This window comes from Leucopleurus acutus (genome assembly GCF_964270905.1).
Source record: "Leucopleurus acutus genome assembly, chromosome: 13".
Taxonomy (NCBI): Eukaryota; Metazoa; Chordata; class Mammalia; order Artiodactyla; family Delphinidae; genus Leucopleurus; species Leucopleurus acutus.
This window is the reverse complement of record NC_139155.1, coordinates 3,091,329-3,116,901: the sequence shown is the minus strand read 5'-3', so window position 1 is coordinate 3,116,901 and position 25,573 is coordinate 3,091,329. Positions and strand designations below refer to the sequence as shown.

Here is a 25,573-nt window from a genome sequence, read left to right as displayed (position 1 = left end):
TTGTCTCTGGGCCTTTGGGTTACATTGATTTTCATGGAAGCCTGTGATACTGAAAAAGTGGGCAGCGGTACTTCTGTAATTACGTGTCCTGCTCAAGAAGGAAGGAATTATAGAGAAGGAAAGGATTTTTCAGAATGAGCGGGTAAATCAGGAACAAAGAAAATCGGGATGGATTTTCCTGCCTGACAAGGGAAGCGTAAAGAAACCCTTTCCAGAAACGAGCAGAGACCAGGCCAGGAAGACGGTGGGGAGGCCTTGTTCCTGGAGTGTCAGACCTGCAGGCTGGGCTGACTGTGGCTAAGGCTCATCTTAGCAGCTAGAACACCGGGCCCTCTTGTTTTGATAAAGGAGACCTCAGGATCTGGCTTTCAGCCCTCACACTCCAGGAATGTGAATACGTGGAGAAAAGAGCGATGCCCCCGGGGCAGGTCTGCCCGTGTTCCAGTTTGGCCTGTGATGCTGGGAAAGTAATCCACGGTCACTGTCACGCGGCAGAGGCGGACCCAACAGCGTTAATACAGGAATGGGTGGGAGCCTGCCCGTTCACTCCTGGGGTGAGAGGCAACCTCTATCTCTAGGGTGACGAAAATGTAAACTCTTACAGAAAACACATTTCCCAACACCTCCTGAGTCACTCTTTGTAGTTAAAATAAACACCACCGTATCCAGGCTCTGGGACTATTTCCCTTCCTTGTTAGCTATTTTTTTTTACCAGAACTGCTTGGCCTCCCAATGCCCACACCCAATTGATCAAGGAGATGACTAGAGAAATAGCATATAGCAAGGGAAACTCTGGGAAACTTCCGGTGTCTGTGGGTACAAAAAGGCATGCGAAACAAAACCAAAAGCAAAACAAGATGAGGACGGCTACCATGGGCGGCCAGGGCAGCCCCATCCGGGAGACGGATGGATGTTCCCAAGAGGCTGATGAAGCGGGCTCGGCCTCCAGGTTTCCACAGAGGCCGCATTTCTAATAATGAGAACAGATTCACGGATTACTCACGTAATTAAAAAAATTAAGACCTTCTCCAAATGAGAATGTGTTTGCACACGATTCTCATATGAAATCCCATCTTCTAATTTTTATATTACGTACCAAACACGTCACTGTCTTCTGAGGTCTCCCGGGAAAGGTTACGAAGGTTTCTCTTTTTTTCAGATTCTCCTCCGTTAGTTTCACCATCCTGGAAAAAACAACACAAAACAACCCTTTCTTAAGATATAGTGTCTTATCAACAAGAAGCTTTAATGCGTTTTTCTCTTGATACATTTTGGAGCCAATAAACACATTTTCATGTCTGTCTTCAAGGTATGAGATGGAATCTCAATTCAGGGTGTGTTTCCTGCGGAGGAGTCTGAATTCTGGTTTGTTTTCTCTGCCTGAGCACGCAAGCATTCCCTTGCTCCAGCGGATATGCCTTCATACAAAAGAAACTGAAGTTACTAGACTAAACGAGCTAAACATCATCCCATGTATTTCAGGAGCCTGTCCACTTGGTCGCTGTTCTGGGCTGTGAGTTTAAAGCACGGGATGAAACTGACACCAAACCTGACTCCCCTGAATTCCAACTTTGCTCAATGGTAGCCGGGCAGGACAGCCCTGGGGGAGAGCCCCTTGCAGGGGTAGGAACGGTGCAAACGTCCTCGGCCCACCTGGCCAGCTGAGGGGAGTAGCAGGCGCCATGCGGGCTGGGCTGGGCTGGGCACCCACCTCCGCCCTCGTTCCTCTGGGAATCTGCACCCTCAGAGGTGAGCTTTCTTCACTCCCTCCCACCCGACTCCCTTCTGCTTTTTTATGGAACCCCAGGGTGCTTTTTGAGTTTCAAACTGTAAGTGCACAGAGTAGATACGGTTCAGTTTCTACTCTAAATCAAGCTTATTTAATGATTTTCATATGGAACGCGTGCACCTGACATCAAATTCAGAGGGCACTGCGAGGGTCACGGTGAGAAGGGTGGGATCCCCAGGCACCTCCCCTGTGGATGTGCTTCCAGCTTCTGTCTTCCTCCAAAACAGTCTGGGCACAGTTCAGCCACTGCACAAGCTCACTCCCTTCTTCCTCCTTTTTACCTTTACGTAAATGCCAGCACACTCTGGACGCTGCTCTGCTCCTTCTTTGTCACTTAAGCAGGAGCCCTGGAGATCGTGTCCCCCAGGACACGCAGCACTGCCCACGCTGCCCTGGTCGACAGGGATCTGGCACCTCTCTCCATCTCTCTTGCCAGGTGACCAGGCTCCCGCTGGGGACCCTGTACCCCGCTGCCTCGTCTTCAGTTATGCCCAGTGCTGCCTTAAGCTTTGCTCGCCTACTCAACGTTGTACGAGATACATTTCTGGAGGCTGAACGAGTCACACCATAATCTTTTAAAGACAGTGCCTAACTTGGGGAGATCCGCAAGGGGGTCCGCCGCTCCGGACTCTGGTCTCCACGCTTACTTTGCGTCACTTTTTTTCAGACCAATCTCTCCGCCTGGACCACACCCTACCTCCTGACCTGGGGGTGGGGGTGGGGGTCCAGGCAGAGGTCAGAGCCTCTGGGAATTCTGACCTCACCCAGCCCCCAGCCCCGCCTCAGTGGCTTCCCTGCCCCCAGTCCCCTTCCTGTCCCCCAGCCATAGATCTGAGCTGGTCTCTACTGCAGACACCATCACAAACGCCCTGTCTGTGTATCACTCTGTCTCCCCACCACACTGTAAACTTCTTGAGAACGGGGACCTTGCCTGATAAATCTTTCTAGCCCCAAACCTGGCACAGTGCCTGGTATCTAGCAAGTGCTGGAGAGAAAACTTCAATTTTATGCTGTTTAAGAATAGTTTAAAATAGATAACTTCTGTTTCAGCAGAGGGAGCCAAAGGTGGTGTAGTATATAATTTTTCATGTCTACCTATTTATTTTTAGAGGAGACTAAAACTTGGAAGAGAAGGAATTTCTTGGTAGATTCTTTCATCATCATAAATTCCTATCATATGTGTTTGTTTCACATCTCCCTTCTAGGCTGGTGTCAGTATCATATCCTTCACTAACTACAAAATAATAAGCTTTATTGGAGAAGTAATTAATTAAATACAATTTAGCTGCCATCGTAAATCGCTGTGGATATGTTTTTTCACATTTTAAAATCAGGATTCTCCTTACAAATCGATAGCATCTTCTAACTAGAACTGGCAGTGTTTTCCTTCTCGGTGGTTATAGGGAAACAACGTGGAGTGTTCAGGGATGATGGTGCTTCAGGTGCAGAGGAAAAGCTAGATCTTTAAAGCAAATCACTTTGCTTTCAGTGAGTGGAGGTTGACAGCATGGTCACACAACTTCCCCATATCCACTGCTGAGGCTGGAATGGCATCACGGTGAAGAGACATCTTGCGTCTTACATCGCCGTGGCACTGGGACATAGGAAAGTGCAACAGGTGACAGAGAACCACATCCTTAAACTCTTCCAGAGCAACCTGGTGCCCGCCGACCCTGAGTGAACGCCATCTGCCAGGGACTCAGACGCTCAGGGAACAAAAGGGTCGACCCAGAGCTGGGGGGACCCAGAACCGGCTTCAAAGGCAGCTCCTGGACAGACGGTGGGAGGGGGCCCTTTCCGAGAGGAACCAATAAACCTTCTGTGCAGAACTTGAAAAAAAAAAAAGGCTGGAATGGCATCGTGGCGAAGAGACATCTTGCGTCTTACGCCCACGCCCTCCACAGCCTTCCGGGCTGAGGCGACAGCACATCCGCACGGTAAAGCGGCCATAGATGCAGCCCCGCGTAGTGATAAAGGCAGGACCACAAACCTCACCCGCTCCCATCTTCTCCCTTCTCAGTACCAAGCCTCTAGCTGAGTAAACATCTGTCCCCCACATCATGGTGCACGAGGCTGTGCGGAAAGTACATGGTTGCCCTGGGAAATTTACGGACTAATTTACGTCCAAATACAAAGCTTGTTTCTGAGACCTGATACTGTTGCTATTCCACGAATATAAAAAACATCCTTGGGACTTCCTTGGTGGCGCAGTGGTTAAGAATCCGCCTGCCAATGCAGGGGACACGGGTTCGAGCCCTGGTCTGGGAAGATCCCACATGCCGTGGAGCAACTAAGCCCGTGCACCACAACCACTGAGCCTGCGCTCTAGAGCCCACGAGCCACAACTACTGAGCCTGCGTGCCACAGTTACTGAAGCCCGTGCGCCTAGAGCCTGTGCTCCGCAACAAGAGAAGCCACCGCAATGAGAAGCCCGCGCACCGCAACGAAGAGTAGCCCCCGCTCGCTGTGACTAGAGAAAGCCCGCGCGCAGCAACGAAGACCCATAAATTTTTTTAAATCCTCATAAATAACACATTTTCAATAAGCAAAATGTCCAAAAGCAACACAAACAAAATCAAGGTGATGTGTGTCCAATGTAATGGAATTTTCATGATAACGAAATACGAGCGTCCTGTAAATTATAAAACGTAATAAAATCCTCAGACATACAAGACAGTCAGGCCTATGACCTGGACCCTCCCTGAGTGTCCTTGTCCCAGTGTGTTCTGATTTTTAAACTGTGTCCGTGACTATAAGTATCTGAGTGCATTTCAAGCCGTTATGATTTCTTCATAATATCTGTGCCCATAAACAAGAAGAAAAGACAACCCTCAGAATGGGAGAAAGTATTTACAAATGAAGCAACTAACAAAGGACTAATCTCCAAAACTTACAAGCAGCTCATGCAGCTCAATAACACACAAACAACCCAATCCAGGAATGGGCAGAAGACCTAAATAGACATTTCTCCACAGAAGATATACAGATTGCCAACAAACACATGAAAGAATGCTCAACATCACTAATCATCAGAGAAATGCAAATCAAAACTACAATGAGGCATCACCTCACACCGGTCAGAATGGCCATCTTCAAAAAATCTACAAACAACAAATGCTGGAGAGGGTGTGGAGGAAAGGGAACCCTCTTGCACTGTTGGTGGGAATGTGAATTGGTTCAGCCACTATGGAGAACAGTATGGAGGTTCCTTAAAAAACTAAAAATAGAACTACCATATGACCCAGCAATCCCACTACTGGGCACATACCCTGAGAAAACCATAATTCAAGAAGAGTCACATACCACAACGTTCACTGCAGTTCTATTTACAATAGCCAGGACATGGAAGCAACTGAAGTGTCCAGCAACCGATGAATGGATAAAGAAGATGTGGCACATATATACAATGGAATATTACTCAGCCATAAAAAGAAACGAAATTGAGTTATTTGTAGTGAGGTGGATGGACCTAGAGTCTGTCATACAGAGTGAAGTAAGTCAGAAAGAGAAAAACAAATACCGTATGCTAACACATATATATGGAATCTAAAAAAAAAGGTTCTGAAGAACCTAGAGACAGGACAGGAATAAAGACGCAGACGTAGAGAATGGACTTGAGGATATGGGGAGGGGGAAGGGTAAGCTGGGACGAAGTGAGAGAGTGGCATGGACATATATACACTACCAAACGTAAGGTAGATAGCTAGTGGGAAGCAGCCGCATAGCACAGGGAGATCAGCTCGGTGCTTTGTGACCACCTAGAGGGGTGGGGTAGGGAGGGTGGGAGGGAGGGAGACGCAAGAGGGAGGAGATATGGAGATATATGTATATGTATAGCTGACTCACTTTGTTATACAACAGAAACTAACACACCATTGTAAAGCAATCATACTCCAATAAAGATGTTAAAAAAAATATTTGTGCCTGTTTTCCTTTCCATCAGCCTAAATATATAAGAATCCACTTACTTCTCCCTATGAATTTTAGAGGTAAATACAACAAGCAAAACTCCCATAATTATTGATGTCGACTTTAAAATACTTCTTAGTATAAGTGAGCTTCATTATCCACCAGTATTTGGCAGAATATTAACTATGACTTAAGCAATTTGCTGCACTTTCTAACCATCTTGTCCAATTCTCTGGCAACAGACCCCATCATTCAGGTGTATCACTGCCATTTTTAGAGATTTTCTTCTACTTGGTACAGCTATTTACACACACACACACACACACACATGAGTACAGAGGACAATATGATCTTAATCAGCCTTGATTTTTTAAAACACTGAAGGTCTCAAGGTAGCAATTTTAGGAGGAATGGCCCAGAGGATAAGTTTCTAATCGTTGTAGAAACTTCTGAAAAATAAAAAGAAAGCTCTGGGAGAGGAAAAGAAAACACTGCAGGCACATTTCTAAAAAGTTAAAAAGTTTTCAAAAGTTCTGATTCAAACTAGAAAACACGTATCAGGAGAGGAAAGGTGTGAACCATTTAAAAAGTGACATTCTAAACTGAAAAAACAGTTACATGTTAGTATTTGAGACACGGTCCACCATAGGTTGCTTAACAAAAAGAAGAAGGAGAAGTGAGAACTGATTTAGAGAAGTTTGCCACACCTTAAAAAAAAGACATTTCGTGAGATGCCATAAAACTTGAGTGGGACATCCTGCGTTTAGACGCAGGGTCAGTCTTATCTGGTTCTATTTCCTTAATTGTATTCCCATTCACTCATTGATTCCCATGCGGACCTTGTAGTAGGAGCTGAGGATGCAGAGAGCCGTGGGGCCTCCTTGGGATGCTCACACGAAGTAAACACAATGGATGTTTCAGAAAGAAAATCAGAGAACCACCAAGCCAACCCCTAACAGATCAGTGCCATTTAAACCAGTACCGGGTGAGCCAGCTTCCTGAGCCGGCGTCACACTTACTTCTTCTGAGACACCCTAGGAAAAAAGTACATAGTGATTCACCGCTTTTAATTCTTAGGATATTTATTTAGCAAGATAAGCTGCACTGCTCACGGCCCTCTGTCCTCCCGCACTGTGCTCCTTCTGCATCTTATAAGTCCTTGACTGATGTCCTCTTAAAGAGGAAAGAAGAAACCCAGCGGAGCTTTCATTACGGCTTCACCAGTGACACATTCACCCATCACCCTCCCCAGCCACGTTTCAGCCTCACGGGCTTGCTTTACAGAACACAGGCTGGTCAGATGCTCTGGGTACCGGTCCCCGTCTGGCCTTATGACCCTCATCTAAGTGCCACGTAAGTCTGCTGTTTCTCAGGGCACCACACGTATCTTCAACCTGAGGTCACCGTGGAGGGGATGTTACTAAAAGACAAATATTTATTTTCCTTTATCTTCTGCCATATTCACGTAGCTGATAGATTTAATCCACCTAGAAGTTTGCTGAAAATGGTTTGGGGCACAGGATCAGCGGCCCACATGGTACACTGCACCAAACTGTTATCTGCACAAAAGCTTAAGAACTGGGTCTCTAGGCCCATTTCCTGGACTTGAATCCTGCTGCCCCACCTGCTAGCCGGGTAACTGTGGGAAAACAACTGAAGTTTCCTCTACTCCGTTTGCCGAAGTGTGAAATGAGCGGCATAACTCAGAGGTTCTTGCTGTCTGATTAGGACATTCCTGTGAATTGAAGATATTTTTAAGATTCTGGTTTCATCAGAAGAAAGGTAGACAAGCCTTCGCATAACGCTGGGGAGATAATTCCCAGAAGAAACGGAAGGAGCGACGGCAACAAGTGAGCATCTCTGGACATCTTTTGTGGACTCGTTGCTCTGATACACGCTTTGTGACACAGTCCTTCTTCCCACTCATTTCTCCCTGGAGGTGTCAACCCGGGGACTCAAGCAGAGGGTGGACAGCAGCTCCAGAGTCGGAAGGCAGAGTGTCCCCGATGGGAATGCTGACGGGCTGACTCGCATCCACGGTGCTGGAATGTCGCCCATCTCTGGTGTGGTCACCCCCTCGGCTCCCGGCACTGCCCATGGCTCCCGGGAGCTAGCATGGGCTCAGCCACTGGGGTCGCCGGGACACCCCAGTCCAGCGTCTTTCCAGGAAGGAGATAAGCCAGCGGGAGACCTGAGGTGTGGGCACCTGGGGTGGAGGCCGGGATGCTAACCGGTCAGTTCCTCGCTCTGGGAGCACTTTGTGCTTTCAAGGAAAATTGTGGAATCTCTCTAAGGGAAACTCTCTCTCTCTCTTTTGTTTTAAGAAGCAAGTCATTCCTTTCACGCTCAGAATAAATCCGGGCCCCATATGGGCTGGCTGTACGAGTTTAGCTTAAATTCCTACAGCACTGCTCTCTAATCACATCTCAGAGATCTCAGCTGCCACCGGAGGGGGAGCGGGAAGCAATGAGACTGTCCCCGCCAACAGCCCATCAGCCCACGGCCGTGCGGGTGCTTCAGGGACCAGTACGCATGCGGGGAGGATCGAATCTACTGGTATTTTCTGTGGCTGAAAAAAATCCTCCTGCATGTTCTTGTTATTTAAATCTGGTGATAAACTTTGTTTGAAACTGTTAAAGTACTAAAGTATCAACACCAGAAAAAATCGTGTGTGTGTGTGTGTGTGTGTGTGTACACGTGCGTATGTCTATGAGTGTGTGTGTGCCTGTGCGTATGTATGTGTAAGTGTGTACTGTTTGTACAAAGTAATAAGAAGTATATAAAAATAGCTCTTATTACTTTGCACTTATTGTTCAGCATTTTTGGTTTATTTCTTAAACAAGGATCACAGTTTTGCTCTTGGCTGGATCTGGACAAGTAACAGACGATACTAGCAAAACACTGAAAGCTTATGGGATCAATGCAAAGAATACGAAGAAACATGACAATCAGACTCACATAAACCGACTCATCTCAATGGCATGTCCCTTTTTATGCAGCATCAGAACAGGATGGAGACATTCAGGCAAAAGTGTGACCTTAGCCCATCTAGACCAGGGCTTCTCAACGCTACATTATTGGTATTTAGGGCTGGATAAGCCTCGTTGTGGGGCAGAGGCTGTCCTGCGTGTCATGGGACGTTTAGCTCCTTCTTTGTCCTCCACCCAGGAGACGCTAGTAGCCCCTGCAGTTGTGACAAGAAATGTCTCTAGACATTGACAAATGTCCGGAGGATGGGGGGGGGGTCCCCTGGTTGAGAGCCACTGGTCTAGACAAAGAGAAGCAACAGAGACGGGGTGAAAATCGTGAATCTGTTCACAAACATATAGGACGGTGATGAGTTTTTCATGAAGACATTCTGTGAGACATCAGAACTCCACTTTTAAAGAATAATTTGAAAGCAGGGCCACATGACAAGGATTAGAGAAGGACTGAGAATCAGACTTAACTTAGTCATTAAAGCAGGTGCTGCCTCGGCAACAGTTTCTTAGACGTGACACCAAAAGAAATCATGGATAAACTGGACTTCATCAAAATTTGAAACTTCTGGGCTGCAAACAGTGTGATCAAGAAAGTGAAACGAGGGCTTCCCTGGTGGCGCAGTGGTTGAGAGTCCACCTGCAGATGCAGGGGACACGGGTTTGTGCCCCGGTCCGGGAAGATCCCACATGCCGCGGAGCAGCTGGGCCCGTGAGCCATGGCCGCTGAGCCTGCGCGTCTGGAGCCTGTGCTCCGCGACGGGAGGGGCCACAACAGTGAGAGGCCCGCGTACCACACACAAAAAATAAATAAAGTGAAACGACAACCCAGAGAATAGGAGAAAATATTTGCAAATCATTTATCTGATAAGGGTCTAGTGTCCAGAATACATAAAGAGCTCCTACAACTAAACAACAAAAAGACAAATCACCCAATTAAAATAACTGGCCAAGGATCTGAACAGGCACTTCTAGAAAGAAGGCATATGAATGACCAATAAGCCCAGGAAAAGATGCCCATCATTGTTATCCATTAAGGAAATGCAAATCAAAACCCACACGACACTGCTGGATACAATAAAAAACCTGAAAACAAGAATTGCTGGGCGGATGTGGAGGCCCTCGTATGCTGTAGTGAAATGGTGCAGCTGCTGTGGAAGAGACTCCGATGGCCCCTCGGAAACAGAGTCGCCATTTGACCCTGCAGATGCAGCTTCAGTACATACCCAAGAGAAATGAAAACATACGTCCGTGCAAAAACTCATACACAAATGTTCACAGCAGCATGATCTGTGATACCAACAGGTGGAAACAACCCAAATGTCCACCAGCTAATGAACGGGTAAGTAAAACGTGGCATTTTCCTACAATGGAATGTTATTCAGCAGTAGAAAGTAATGAAGTATTGACATATTCTACAACACGGGTGAACCTTGAAAACATTATGTAAGTGAAAGAAGCCACACACACACACACACACACACACACCTGTTGTATGATTGCATATTTAAGAAATGTCCGGAAGAGACAAATCTGTAGAGACTGAAAGTACATTAGCGGTGGCCTGGCGTTGCGGGTAGGGTGGGGTGGGAGGATGGTTAGAAAGAGTAACTTGAATAGATTTATGACTAAAGTCAGTGAAAATGCTTCCCACTCAACACTGTGGACTCCAGAGGAAAAGAACCATGATGTTACAACTCTCAATGAGATGAGATTTCAAATCCAGGACTCCTTTTCTAGATTTGTCTGGAAAACACAGGAAGCATTTTTGATGATATGAGTATATGAAAATCCAGGATTTTTAAAATTCAGAAGGTATATAAGAGAAACGAAAACATATGTCCACACAAAAACTTGTCGATGAGTTTTTGCTTATAGCAGAGTTCTTTATAATAGCCAAAAGGCGGAAACAACCCAACTGCCCATCAACGGACGAATGGATACACAAAATGTGGCATATCCATACAAAGAGATACTACTGACGTTAAAAAAGAAGGAAGCACTGACACAGGCTACAACATGGACGACCACTGAAAACATTACGCTACGTGAAAGAAGCCAGACAGAAAAGACCACATGTGACATGACTACATTCACACAGAATGTCCGGAACAGGGAAATCTAGAGACAGAAAGTCGATGAGTGGTTGCTTAGGGCTGCGGGCTGGGAGGCTGGTCCCGGGGGCGCGGGTGACGGCAGAAGAGCGCAGTTCCTCTGTGAGGTGATGAAAATGTTCTAAAATTGATTGTTGTGACGGTTCCGCGTATCTATGACTAAACTGAAAAAGCACCAAATTGTACACGTTAAACGGGTGAACTGTACGGCATGAGAATCACACCTCAATAAAGACATTTTAAAAAACATAAATGCTCAGTTCGCAGGTAGTTAAAATGAAACGTTGTAGCGTCACTAAAGGGAGTTTAGAGCTACGTGCTCGAGGTGCTCGTGAAGCCGTTATCTTGGATTAGGAAATGGTCCTTTCACTACTTAGTTCAAAAGCCACACTCTCTGCAAGACCATTTGGCGGTGTAATTAAGATCGCAGTGTTCTTTAAATAATGAACGCAAAGAAAGGAGCTCAGGACTTTATTTCAACACTGGTCACAGCAAAGTTAAGTATTAACTAGTGTCACAGTAAAACTGTTTATCGAGACCTGTTATGTAACTGGACGTTCTAACATCTATTTTAGGAACACAAATATCCTATTTATTCCTGGAAGTTTCTGCTCCATCAGCTGTTTAAGTAGAACAAGAAGGACGGTGACAAAGGCAGGGCGTGGGGTGGTGGGAGAGAGGGAGGGAGGCTTTGTTCCGTGTATCTCTTTTACTAAAAAGAGTCTGATGGTCGTGTGAATGGCAAGTTTAAATAAAATGCACTTAAAGCTAATTCACAGAAGGGCATTCATTCAGTTCAAAAAGATATTCTACATTACTGAAAACAGAAGAAGGCAGTGGAGAACTCTGCTTAATTTGAAATTTCCTTTAGTTTTATAGAATGAAAACCTCTCCTACTAATCTCCCTGAACACATCACCCTACGCCTGCACATGGGTTTTAACCGCTTCCTGTGATGCAGACAGGGCGGAAGGGGCCAAAGTCTAGTAATGGAAGATGAATCTTTGCTCAAAGGAAAAACATGTTGATATATCAGAGTCTGACCATTTTTCTGAATATATACCTCAGCTCTGCCAATCTCTTCAACCTCCTCCGTTTCCTGTTTCACTGTAAAATGGGCATAATGATACCGTCTATCTCACGGGGTTATTCTGAACGAAATGGGTCCATACGTGTGCTGACTGTAACAGTGTCTGACCCTCAGCTAGCACCGTCCGTGCTGGACATCATCACGATTTATTTTACTCTTATGCGTCTTCTGATTACTTTCCACATTTTAGTAAAGGTGGAAATAAAATCTTCTTCAGTGAAAATCAGGTTTGAAGGTGCAGGTCAATGCAATCAGGTCGAGAAGTGAAAGAAAAAAGTGGTTTCACAGCAAACTCCGATTGCACCTGAGTTCTGGGTCCCTTGCTCGAAAGGAACAAACTCGTTTTGCAAAATGGAACTGTCACTTGCCTCTGCAGGTGCTTTTCTTCGTAGCTGAGTTCTGTACCTGTGACCACCTGCTCGGACTCGTTCCAGGAGCTAGAGAAACAGTCAGGCCAAAGCTGGTTTCCACCCGTTCAAGGTCGGGATGAGCCACTGGAACTTGATTAAGAGACCAAGGGCATCTCAAGAATGTCATACACGCAGTGCCGACAGATGCCGACCACCAAGACCAATACGATCAATTCCTCAGAAGCGTGCATGCGCCATTCTCTGCAAACGCACACGCAGGGGAAATTTGGTTTTTCAGGCCACAGACCTTCTCTTGTTCCATAATTGACAATAAAATCAAGTCAGAGTATAGTTAGGAGAAGATACAAAAAATATTTTGAAAAACCTCTTTATGGAAGGTCAGGTGGCAACTAAATTGTCCAGGAAAACGCAGATCGAATGGGTTTCCCTGTATATTAATGAAACCATCCTTCTGTTTTAAGTACCATAGGAATTGTGGCCTAAAGCACGCATGGTCAGCCTCCTGGCGTTTTAGAGCACGCTTATGTGCTCTAGAACAAAGTCATAAAATCGAAGATCGATTTTCCCTTAAACACTGGAGAACCGGCAAGAAGGCGAAAGACAGAATGTCCCTACGCAGAGTGAGTGACTAAAGATCTCGTATTCCGACAATGAAGCGAGAGGGGTCTCTTAGTAAGAACGGCTCACCAGAAAGCAGTATTATAAACTCCTGGACTGTATTCTACAAATACCACGTCATATTTCACCTTGAAAAACATTGCAATAAACCTCTTTTAAAAGGACTAAAATTGTCACAAAGTAGAATAGAATAAAATAAATATTTTCTGTGGGAAGCTCCCCACCAGCAGCGGGAAGCGGCAGGAAGGACTCCTCCCTGGAGCCTCCAGAGGGAGCACGGCCCAGCCGACACCTTGATTTTAGACATCTGGCCTCCAGAACGGTGAGAAAATGAGTTTCTGTTGCTTTAAGCCGCCCCGTGTGTGATGATCTGTCACGGCAACCACAGGAAGCCAGGACGATGCTCCTGGAAGCTGCACTATCTTTCAGGCTGGAAGGTACCAGCCCACCGTGCCTCTCAGGAATACTTTCCTTGTGGCCCGGGTGCAGCTTGGAGTCTAGCTGCGGCACCTGCCTGAAGCACCTACAGCAGGTGACTACCGGACCGGTCCAGGCCCTCATCCCTTCGCACCTGACCCTGGACACCGCCTGCAGGGCAACGTGATTCCCCAGGTGTGGGGGGCAGCTGCTTAGCTGGGTCTCTGGCGTCCACCCTACAGCCAGGTATTTCTTTCCAGACACAACAGCACGGCCAGCATGCTTCCAAACGTCGGTAGGCTTTCCTGAATACGGGCTGCAACTCTCCTGCAGCAGCTGAACACGAGGCAGTGCGTCCGGGTGGCCGTAGTGCTGTCCCACCGTCTCCCACCTCACGGGACGCTGCGGTGGCGGCTGGCCAAGAGGCCTTCGCCATTGCAAAGGAGGCTGCAGACATGGGGTCAGATCGTAAAGCTTGGCCTGCGCTTGCCTGAGGCTGAGATGAACCACTTCTCTCCTTTTCCAAAGAAGACCACCATATATCAGAGCAGGCATCCCTTGCCACCCTCGGCGATGGCCCCCTCTCCAGAGGACCATTTGCATCAGCTGACGAACACGCTCTTAAAACTCCACCATCAAAAGCAAAACGGCCCCGACTGGCTTCCACGCCCTTGCCAGCTGCGCCCTGGGTCCGGTTCCTTCTCCACACAGCTTCTCAAGGAGGTTTCCGGGCCACTGTTGCCAGTCTCCTTCCAATACTAATCGGGTCTCACTGCCACCATGCCACCAAAGCATCTCTGGTCCCGGGCAGCAGGGACCCCGGGCTGCTTCATCCAGTGGTTGACCCTCCATCCTTTTCTGACCTGGACTCAGTGCTATTTGACCGGTGAAATGCTTCTAACACTCCCTGCCGGACCCAGTGACTCATGTCCATCCCCCCACCTTGTGGCTGCCCCATCTTGGTCTCCCTTGCAGGTGCCACTCACCCTCCTGGTCCCAAATGTTGAAGTCCAGGGCTCAGCCTTGGATTCCTCTCTAAACCCGTCTCCTTAGCTGATCTGAGAGTTATGAATCTTGGACGTCTCTGCCGGCGCTTTTTGCAAGGTGAGCACCTAAGGGGCACCTCAAGCTCGCGGTGATTTTTCACCTGTTTCGCTAACCTACCCTGCCCATGCTTCCTCACCTGTGCACAGGTGTACCCCCGACGCCCAGGCCCCAACCCTTCATTCCCTTCTCTCTCTGACTCCCAGTTCATCGGCAAATCCTACCAGCTCTCGCTTCAAAGGTAACTGGAACTTGACCATTTCTCAAGGCATCTACCTTCGCCCCCAGCCGGGCACCGTCATCTCTCAGAAGGACAGTTCCCAGGGCTACCTGACAGCCAGCTAGGCCCTCCGCGATCTAGGCCTTTCCCTGCCTACCTGGCCTCCTATCTTACCCCCTCCAGCCCTGCCTCTCCGATGCAACAAGGCAGTGGCTGGCTCAGTTTCTGCACGTGTGAGATCCTCCACCTGGAACACCTGTCCCCAGAGAGCCGCGTGGCTCCCACCTTCCACTTTCCCAGCCTTTGCTCTATGTTGTCCCATCGCGGTGGCTCCCCGGCAGCCCTCACCCCTGCCCTCCTGAGCCCCCAACCCTACATATTTCTTCTGAGCCCTAACACCATCTAAAGTACCTAATTCCCACGTTGATTTCTTTATTATCTGTCTCCCCAGTGAAAATACCTGCCGGTGTGGGCAGTCACCGCCGCGGGGCCCTGGTGAGCAGATACGACCGATGGGACCTGCTTTCGACATTCTAGATACTTGCCTGGTTCCTGGGAGGCACCGGCGTTCCAGAAAAGCGACTTAATGCAGCTCTGCAACAGCAGAGTGTGAACGCACGCACGTCTGTGAGTAACCCAGGCTGCAGTCACCCTCGCTCGCCATGGGTAATTAACGTAACTACCAAATTGCCTTGTCTATTTACTGAGGGCTTGTGTTTGGTTACATATGACTTGTGCTAAAGCATAATTTAGGACGTATCGAATAACAGAGTCTGTTTTGCAAGTATCAAAAGCCACAGAAACAATAATGAATTTTATCGAGGCTTTTGTTTAACTGTATGATAATCAAATTAATGGGGGTACCAAATCTCAATTAGGAGAGTGGTGTGTTAGAATCATATAAGTGCAGAGCGTGGGCTGAGCCTGAGAACGTGTCCACACAGCTGCCGATGGGCATTTTGCAGGGCTGGAGGCTGGCGGGTGAGAAAAATGCCACACGTTCAAACACACACACACACACACACTGACAAACACAGAAAGATAAATTTTCACAAATGTATTCCAGCCTATAAAATCTCCCACTTCCGAATTTAAAGTTTTAAAACCATACTGCCTTAGGACTCCCCTGGTGGCGCAATGGTTAAGAATCCGCCTGCCAATGCAGGGGACACGGGTTCGAGCCCTGGTCCGGGAAGATCCCACATGCCACGGAGCAACTAAGCCCGTGCGCCACAACTACTGAGTCTCTGCTCTAGAGCCTGTGAGCCACAACTACTGAGTCCGCGAGCCACAACTACCGAAGACCACGTGCCTACAGCCCGTGCTCCGCAGCAAGAGAAGCCACCGCAATGAGAAGCCCGCACACTGCCACGAAGAGAAGCCCCCGCTCGCCGCAACTAGAGAAAGTGCACGTGCAGCAACGAAGACCCAACGCAGCCAAAAATAAATAATAAATAAATAAATAAAAGAAACCATTTTTAAAAAATGTTAAAAAAAACCATATTGCCTTAGTAATGAGTCAGAAAAGACAGGAAGCATCATTCTGAAACCTGGATTTTTAGGTTTTGTTTCATTTAAAACATTGTAAGAGGGTTTGAATAAATATAAAAAAAGTTCTTCCTTAATAACAAAACAAACACAGGGTTTTCATACGCAATGACACGCTTTTCACTCTCAGAGTCTGAAATAAACTTGTCTTCAAAGATAAAATTACATGGTGGCCTTTCTGAAATTACCTGGCAGCGGATGAGAAATGGCAGCTCAGGGAGGCTTCACGGGCACACCTAGTGGCAAGCCCCAAACCGACTGGAGATTAAAACAATCTACCACCGAAGCCCTTTCCCCAGCCCGTCAACTGAACCACCTACAGGAGGGCACTGCTCTCCACTCCCAGGAAATCTAACTCACCCACCCTCTGCAAAGGAGAGTTTCCATCTAAACACTTTCATTCAAGTCAGGAGGAATTCAAGAATACATATCTGCTGTGTCACCCCTGGAATCATGTTCTCAATCAAATGTAAACCCCAAACGGAGCCTGAAAACTATTTCACGTAACGCGTATCCATCGTGAGCTCAAACGCTTCCCCACCTTAAAAAAAACCTATTCAATGAAGTCAGCGCTGCCTCTGCTTGTTCTGTGCTGCGCATCTGATGACAGGCCAACATTTCTGGCCTCCCTTCCCCCATCCTGTCAGCTCTCATAAATGATTTAGCGTTACAGATGCAGGGACAGAGGAATTAGGGGCTATGACAGGGTGAGGGAAGGAATGCGGAAGGAACGGACGATAAACGGGTGTGTTCCAGGGTCACCGGGCTCCGGATTCCACGTGATCAGCTGCCCAAGGCCCAGGAACATGATCTTAAGGATAGAAGCCTTGTGTGGGGGTGGCCTGAATAGAGCCGTCTATTCAAGCCGTCCCCTCGGGGGCACGGTCCACTGTTGCTGTAGTTTTACCCAGAGAATGATTTTATTGTCACATCATTTATAAAGTTAATGACCAGTGTTAAACATATCACTTCTACTGAACGATCGTGGCCCAAAGTCAGCTGCTTGCAAGGTTGGTCACAGTTTCTGATAAAAACTAAGCTTGCGAACTAACTCGCAACCCTAATAAACCCTATAATAGGGTGAAAGGACACAGAAGGTGCGCATCTCATGGGGTCCGAGGCCCCTGGGGTGTACAAGCCCTGAACCCTAAGTCGGAGGCCTCGAGGTCCCCGCAGCCTGACTCCTGGGGCCCTTCCCTTAGCAGCTGAGCCGGGAGAGGCGCCCGAGCAGGGGTCCCCGAGGCCATCCCTAGGATGGGGAGGGGCTGGGCCTGGGCCAGGGACGGGGCCAGTTCCTAAATCACGTGCTGCCGCGTGGCCTGCCCGCTGGATTTATGCTGCCTGGGGCACCACTGCATCATCGCCCCATTATTTTTATTAAGGGTTGTTGAGGGCCCAGGGTCTGCTGGCTAATTACACCCGTCTTTACCACTCACTCACATGTGTGTCTGTGAGGCCTGTTGCCACCTGACTGACAGAGCTGTGAGTGTCCTCAGTCTATCAGAGGAAACAAAATGCTCACTCACAGACCTTAGAGATCAGAATCAAGCTAGGGTTGTGCTTTCCGTGCAAAACCGTGATGGGAGACTTGGTCGTTAGTACCTTCCAAGAGCAAATCAGTGCTGACTCAGAACATTCGCGAACCTGCTGTAAAGGCGGACTTAGGAAGACGGCGCTCGCCTGCGGGTGGGAGACGCTGCATCTCCAACACGGCAGTCTTCACCATCCCTCGGGGCACGGACAGCCCCCCTTCAGAGGCGGCCCTGGGGTCTTAAATACAAATGTGACTTCACAAACCAGCCTGGAATGAGATGTTTCATTTTATATCCTCGTGGCTCGACTCTCAAGTCAGGGACAGATCCCATGTTGATTTCTCCATGACCGTAATCAGAAGGCTACTGATTCTGGGAACCTCTCTAAAAGGATGCATTTTCTACACTATTTTATTTCTCTTTTTAGAAGCTTGCTGAAGTTCTTTTGGAGGCACTAAGCAAGGCAGGTGGGTAGGCATCTGTGTGTGCAGGAAACTCAGAGGCACTTAGATAAATGCATGCTGTTTGCAATGCGAGTTTCCCAACCCTGCAGCAGGTGGCCCCCTTCGGAGGGAGCCGTAAGTAAGCAATGGGGCCCGTGAGACCCTCCCAGCCAAGGGAGGTGAGTGAGGACAAGACCTGCCCCACCTGCTGGAGCTCACGGCTCACAGCGCTGTCCTCTGCAGTTGCTGGTATTTATAAGGGTGTGTTTCCAGAGGATTTCACCTTCTGAACTCGGTGCTCACTTTTGTACGCAATCATATGACTTTGAGAAAGACCCAGTTTTTGTCCTTAACGAGAATTGGGGCTGATGTCTCTCAGGCAGGGTTCTGGGGACCCCAGAACTAGGAGGACACGCCAAGCACCCAGTGGAACGGCATGTGCCTCAAAACACACGGCTATTTAAATCTGAAGTTTAAAGGTTTGGTTCCTCTGTTGTACCAATCACAGTAGCCATGTGTGTCACGTGACCGCCCTATTGGCCAGCAGGGGCACAGGGCAGAAGGTCCTGCTGGACGGGGCTGCAGCGGGGCGTCTGCAGTGAGCAGCAGACGCAAGGCAGCTATTGGTACAGTGCACCATCGGCCTATCGGAAGGTGGTTTAATGCTGTGCAGCTGAGGCGAAGGGGAATTCTTTATGGGTGTGTGCGAGAGATAGAGATGGAGATACAAACAGAGATGGAGAGACAGACAGACAGACAGACAAAGGACTCTGGGACTGTTGAAGACAGATACAAGGGAAAGACCGCCTGTACCTCGCACTCTAAGGCCTTACTTGATGCTGACTAGGTCTTTCCATGTATCTGACTAGATTGGTGAGTGTCTGCAGGGAAATACCGTCTACTTTTCAGCCCCCTAAACTTTGAAACGTATATTATGTGATTAACTTAACTACCTGAGTTCTCAAAAAAAATTGTTCATGGAACCGGCCTAAGAAAATGGAATTACGCATGTATGGGTCTTACAGTTGCCAACACACTGCAAAATCAAATCAGAAACGTGAACTTTCCAGGCGGACTCCCTGCTCGAAGACACGGCAGCCCCATCGAGCGGGCCTGGGTGACTGGGCGGAAGTGAGTTCCTTGGCAAACCCGCTTCCCACTCTGCGCAGTAGCCGTGGTGACGGCGGTCGGTTCTAACAAGGAACTGCAGGAGGAAGCGTGATGTGGGGCGAAAGCAACGCTGGATTTGGGGTTTGAAGGGCCCACCTGTGCCGTACGCAGCGCGGGGCGTGTGGACGACTCCCTGCCCTGGGCTGGGGCCCACAGGTGAAGGCTGCCAGCATCCACCCGGCCTGGAGCCGGCGGTGTCGGGGGCGCCCTGGACACCCGTATGGGCTGTGCAGTTAGGGTCCCCCAAACAGCAGCACTGGGGGCGGTGGGGGACAAGCACAGCCCTCACAGCACTTAATTTCCAGGTGGAAGAAGACAGGATGGCACGGAGCTGGCCGTGGTTTAAAGTAGAAAGACTCCTCCTTCCCGAGGCTGGCGTGAAAAGCACGGGGCCTCCTGAACAAGCGACACTGCTGACAACATGCCCCACTTGGGACAAGACGATGCAGGACTGCGGTTCTGCAGAGTCAATGAACCCCCGGGGGAACATGTCAGCCTGTCCCACAGCTGGGACGTCAGACGTTTTGAAGGAAACGTATTTTCCCGTCAAATCCATGCTGGTGGGCGGGGCTGAGCTGCTGAGCGCCTCTGTGTACACGTGCAAACTACACCTCTCATTTCTCAGAGCGTCGCCGGTACAGCATCCCAGCGGCTCATCAGACAGTGGGGTCCGTGATGATTAAATACGCGAACGGCTTCCCCAGGGGTGTGAGTATCCCTGGAGAGGCGGCCACACACCCTGGGCTTTGAAGAACAGCTGAGACAGCGCATCAATTTAATCGGAAACACAAAACAGACTAACAAGTCACTCCCCACCGTAAAATCAGACACGAGTCTACATTCTAAAACTGCTCTCAGACCTTGTTTTTCAGTGTGGTATCGTTTTTCTTAAGCTGATTAAATAGAAAACCCCAGAAACATGGCTGGGCGCCTTGGGAGAAACTTTGTAAGCCAGATGCCACTGCCAAGAAAAGTATAGAGATCCCACAGGTGAAAAGCAGGCTTTCAAAATGATTATTGTTAGATTTTCGAAAATTGTAATAGATCATCGCTTGATTTCACTCATTTTGGAAAATCTGTGGGGATGCCGATATAAACTACTCTTTGTTTCTTATGTTTCCTGGTAGTAATGCTTCTGACTAGCAATGGCCTCACTAGTTTCGTATGAAAACTTCTTGAAGTTCATTCCCATGTGGACTGAGGTCAGTGCTCAAACAAGAAAATTAAACAAAGCTGAAGAATTCAGGTGAGAAGAAATAGTTCAGGGACGCTGGAAATCCCACTCGCTCAAGGTCAGTAGAAAATTTGGAAGCAGGAGAGGCAGAGTCCCCAGGGACCGGCCCTGTTCCAGAACCTTCCACCGACACCTGCCAGGCAGCCCTAGTAAGCCCCAGGTGACAGGTGTTGAGGTGGATTCTGAAGGTCCTGGTCTGTAGGTGCTGGGAGCCCCGGTTCTCCACACTTGACGCTTGGGCGGGGCCTGAGGGTCCAGCGGGGCAGCCGTCAGCTCCGCCCGCCTCGGACCCCTCCCTCTCCCTGAACCCTTCCCACCTGCGGCTCTCCCGATTTTCCTCTTGCCTCTGATATCAGTCTCTGCCGGGGAATCTTTTTCCTCTGCACAACAAAAAATGGCACAAAAGCTCTTTCCCACAGGACGTTCACTGCTGCTCTGGGAGATGTTGTCAGAAATCACAGTGTTTAGGGCACCCACGGGTTCGGGAGGGAAGCCGCTTACAACTGCTGAGCACAGGCGACAGGCCTGGGGCCAGGGCCGTCCTGCTGAGCCAAAGTTATCTCTACGTAGCCAGAAGGTATTCTGACTTGTGCCAGTAAGTTCCAAGGCCGCCCAGCACGGTGTCAGAAATGGAAACACCAATGGAATGTCTAAGGGGCCACTGGCCCTGCCCTCAGCGACGCAAATTCATCAAAAAGGATGCCTCCTCCCAGCAATCACTGTGAGGGGACGCTTTGACTGACAGGCAGCGTCAGGCTGCGGAAATGGTGGGGCTGCTGCTTGGGGGACTCAGAATCCACAGCGCTTGGAGGGGCCGAAACTGGGAGAGATTTGCAGAAAGGGATGGTACAATGGGTGCCCCAGGTCAAATCCTGTTTGCAGTACTTAAACATTTTGCCTGTGTTTCCCTGAGCCCGAGGACACAGGGAAGGACCACTCCTGGGCTTTCCCTCTGCTCTTTGTAGCCTGTTCTCCACGCTGGTTAAAGGCCATCAGGCAGGCCAGGGCCCCCGGTCCCCATGGTTTCCCTCCTGTATCCCGTCATTGCGCTGGGCAGAGGGTCAGAGTTCTGCTGGTCTCTCCAGTCACACTGGGAGCTGTTCTGACAGAAGATGCACGCCCGTTTCTCTTAAAACAACAGCAAGAATAAGAGCATTAGGAACAGAAGCAGCAACGGCACACAGGACTTGCTGGGCACCAGGCAATGCTCTGTGTGTCACATCCTTCGGCTCACGTAACGTTCACCATCTTCTCATCTCCGTAACCAACGAGGGAACCGAAGCCCAGGGGCGTGAAGTAACTGCCCCAGGTCGCCTGACAGTTGGTGGGGAAGCCAGGCTTCCGTCACTGAGTCCAGCCCAGTCCTACGCAGGGGAGGTGCTTAATAGAAGTCTGCACCTGCCTATGGATGGGTGAATGGATGTAGGAATAAGTCAAGATTTGAGACACTTTCAGTGCTAAACAGCTAACTTACTTGTGAACTCTGAAGGGACAGAGTCCACACACGAGTTAGAACAGCCTGCCTCTTGTTAGAGAAAACTGGGGGCAACGCAAAGTGCCAAGTGTCCTCACGTGTCTGTGGCAGCACCACGACGCACCTGGTGCGGAGTCCGGGGCTGATCCCAGGTCGGACCCTTCAAGCTGCCCCAGAGGCTTGGGGGTGATTCAGGGGAGGGCAGACGAAGCCACGAGACCAGAGGCACTCCCGATGCCCTAAGCGGTCTCTGGATTCGGGCAGATTTAAAAAGGACGCTCCTGCTTTCTCCTCTGCACCGGACTTTCACTCATCACTGCCCTTGCTCTGCGGTTACTGGTCCAGCCAGGGGACAGAGGGCAGCCACTCATCCACACCCCTCCCCAGCCCCTCCCTCCCCCTCCGGCTTCTCCTCTTCAACCCCAGCTCCCTCCCTCCGAGGGCAAAATCAGACCCATCATCATCTCTCAACGGACAATACTGATCATTCACAATTTCTCTTTCCTCTTCATCAGGCAACGGATGAGATGCACGGTGGGCAGGGCGGGGGGCGTGAACTGGATGGAGGACACCATGAAGGTGTCCGGGACACTGCCTGGCGAGGCAGCAGGGCCCACAGGGATGGGCCTGGCTGTGGAGGCTGCCGTCCGGTCTGGAGCTGCCAGCCACATGTGGCCACTGAGTGCCAGAAGAGCGGCCAGGCCATGTTGGGATGTAAGCTAAATATACCCCCGAGTTTGAAGGTTCACTGAGACGGAAAGAACAGTAAAATACTTCACTGATAGTTGTCATACACTGACATGATATTTGGAGTATATTAAGTTAAAGAAAAGATATTAACGTGAATTTCTTCCTGTCTCTTTACTTTTTTATGTGGCTACTAGAACGTTTAAACGTCCTCCTGCGGCTCTCCTTCCATTTCTGCTGCCTGGTGCCGACCTAGAGGGACAGAGAGCCGCCCCACAGCCCAGCTCCTGCGTTCGCTCCCCACCTGGCCTTGGGCCAACCTCGCAGGCACTCTGAGAGTCCACCACGGGTAAAATGAAGATGATACTCAGAGGGTCAGAGCGTGGAGGAGGGCTGAACGCATGAGGGCAGCACATGGAGGACACAATCTCAAGGCCGCTGTGCCATGTGGACAGATGGTCACGGGCAACAGACGGGCATGGAAGGTTCTGGACAAGCCCCACGTCCTAGGGGCAGCGGGGGTGTTGGCTTATGAATCTGGGGCCTGGAAGGTTAAGGGGTCTGCGAGGGAGGCGTTAACAGGACAGCAGCGAATGCCGAAATCTCATGATGGGGAGAGGCCAGGGCAACGGCAGTGCCCACTGAGGGTGAGGGTCAGACTCTGGTGGCAATCACCAGGCAGGGCTGGGGTCACTCCTCTCTCTGGCCTCTCAAACCTCACAGTCACTTCTCGCCTGCATCAAATAACACGGACATTGTGGACTGACGCGTGTTCCCCAAGGAGCCACGTGTCGAAGTCCTAGCCCTCCAGGAACGCGGCATACGGCTGCATTTGAGGGTGGGGTCTCCACAAAGGTGATTAAGGTAAAATGAGGTCACGAGGATGGGCCCTAATCCTATAGGACTGGTGTCCTTATAAGAGGAGATCAGGACACAGACACACACAGAGGGACGACCACTTGAAGACACAGGGAGAAGACAGCCGTCTACACACCAAGGAGCAAGGCCTCAGGAGGACCCAGCCCTGCCGACACCTGGATCTCAGATTCCAGCCTCCAGGACTGAGAGCGAATACACGTCTGCCGTTCAGCCCCTAGGTGTGCGCTGCTTTGTCACAGCAGCCCGGGCAACCACACAGCCACGGCGTGGATGCCTGGAGCACGGCAGGCGCTAATAGCAGCTGGTGTGTCCAAAAGAGAATCACCAGAAAACCCCAACGAGCAAACCCATAGGTCAGAGACTGACAACAGTCAGAGCAACGCCGAACGAGACAGAGCCCAGCACAGCCTCAGTAAAGGGTGTGGGCACCGTCCTAAGGCCCAGCTGGTTCTCCTGCAGAAGAAGTGCTCCAGCTTCACTCCTGTGCAGACCTGGAAACGAACCCTCCCCTCCAGGAGCCAGAGGGGCCAAGCGTGTCATCCACCTGTGCAGGGTCCCCGGCTCCCAGGGCTGCCCGGGCACAGCCTGCCCAAGGGCGGGGCTCTTTGAGAACCATGTGTCCCGGGGACGTGGCAGCTGGTGTGTGTCCTTCCCCGGTTCTGCCTTGTGAAATTGTGAAAACGCACTGCCTGACACGGAGCTGGTAAGTTAGTGAGCGGGGCTTCCTGGAAACCAAATCCACCAGGATGCTCAGAAAAACAGGGAATCGGAGGCCAGCAGGGATTTCTTTGTCTGAGAAGGAGGGCTTCCCTGAAGGCCACTGGTTCCCCTTGTGGATGGGGCCTCCACCAGGCACACTCTGCTCTCTGACGGGGCCCCGAGGTCGGGCTCACAGCTGCATCACTGCCTGGACGTGCGTCTGTTTCCACATCAACACGCAAGGCTGGAACAGGAACAGAGACATGCCAGAGCTGTCCCTTCCATCACAGGCTCCTTCCTACATCGTGACACGCCTTCTTCGGGAGGAGAGAGAAGCCAGTGAGAGAGCAGTGGGGCGCCACGGGGAGGAACCTGGCAGCAGGCGGCTGTGCGCTCCTGGCCACCGCGGCTCCCTCCCCAGCTGGGCCGAGCGCGGGGGTGGGGTGGGGGGTGGGGGAGAGGGCGGCAGAGCAGGGGGTCACGACACAGGGCCACTGCCTCCTAACGTCCTCCGCGGGCCAGCGGGTTCCAGGAAGGCAGCAGGCGCGGGCGTGAGGACACGGGGCTGATGGGGGACGCGAGTGGAGAGCAGAGGAGGGCTCTGAGCCCCCTGTGCGGTACGGGGGGAGCCGCAAAGAGGCAGAGCTGGGGAGATGAGTGGGTGACCGGTCCCTGCAGCCCCCTGCCTGTTAGCAGGTCAGCAGTCAGCCCCCGGACACAGGCAAACGCTTTCTGTCCATTCCCTCGTAAGTGAAGAATAAGCTTCCCAGAATGACCACAGAAACGTGCAGATGCGAAACTACAGGGCACGAGCTCATGTGGTTTTTCTCTATTCTGGTTTCAGCTGACACTCCACGTAACACCACAGGGCAGGGGCCCCCAACCCCCCGGGGCCGCAGACCGGTACCTGTTTGCGCAGCCTGTTAGGAACCGGCCGTACAGCAGCAGGCGAGCGGCGGAGAGCGAGCGAAGCTTCATCTGCGCCTCCCCTTCGCTCGCATCACCGCCTGAACCCCCCCATTTCTCCCACCCGCCTCCGTGGAAAAATTGTCTTCCATGAAACTGGTCCCTGGGGCCAAAAAGGTTGCGGACCGCTGCCCCAGAGCACTCCCTCCACAAGGCCTCAGATATTTTCTGTCAAGTGACAAACAATTAAAAGAAGACAGCTGTTACTTGTAACAACTCCCTACAGGAACCAGTGGTCTTAAACGCCCAATTTCAAAGAAACATCAGCAGAATGTTAAAAATTAGCTTTCAGAAAACAGAAGCGTCACTGTGGCTGTACCACCGCTCAGGAATCTGACGTTGGTAAAAGTAAACCAGTGAGAACTACGTTTTGGTGCTTTACAACGTCCAAC

General features: G+C 50.1%; 1 protein-coding gene across 3 annotated transcripts in view; it reads right to left on the bottom strand.

Annotated features, from left to right (window-relative positions):
* The window catches only part of MBP (myelin basic protein), a 423,042-nt gene that overhangs the window by 60,375 nt on the left and 337,094 nt on the right, over window positions 1-25,573 (bottom strand). For all 3 annotated transcript variants that reach the window (XM_082853264.1, XM_082853265.1, XM_082853263.1), the window contains exon 3: window positions 1,097-1,184. In XM_082853264.1, the coding sequence (XP_082709390.1) occupies window positions 1,097-1,184 (88 nt within the window). The remainder of the gene's footprint in view (window positions 1-1,096; window positions 1,185-25,573) is intronic.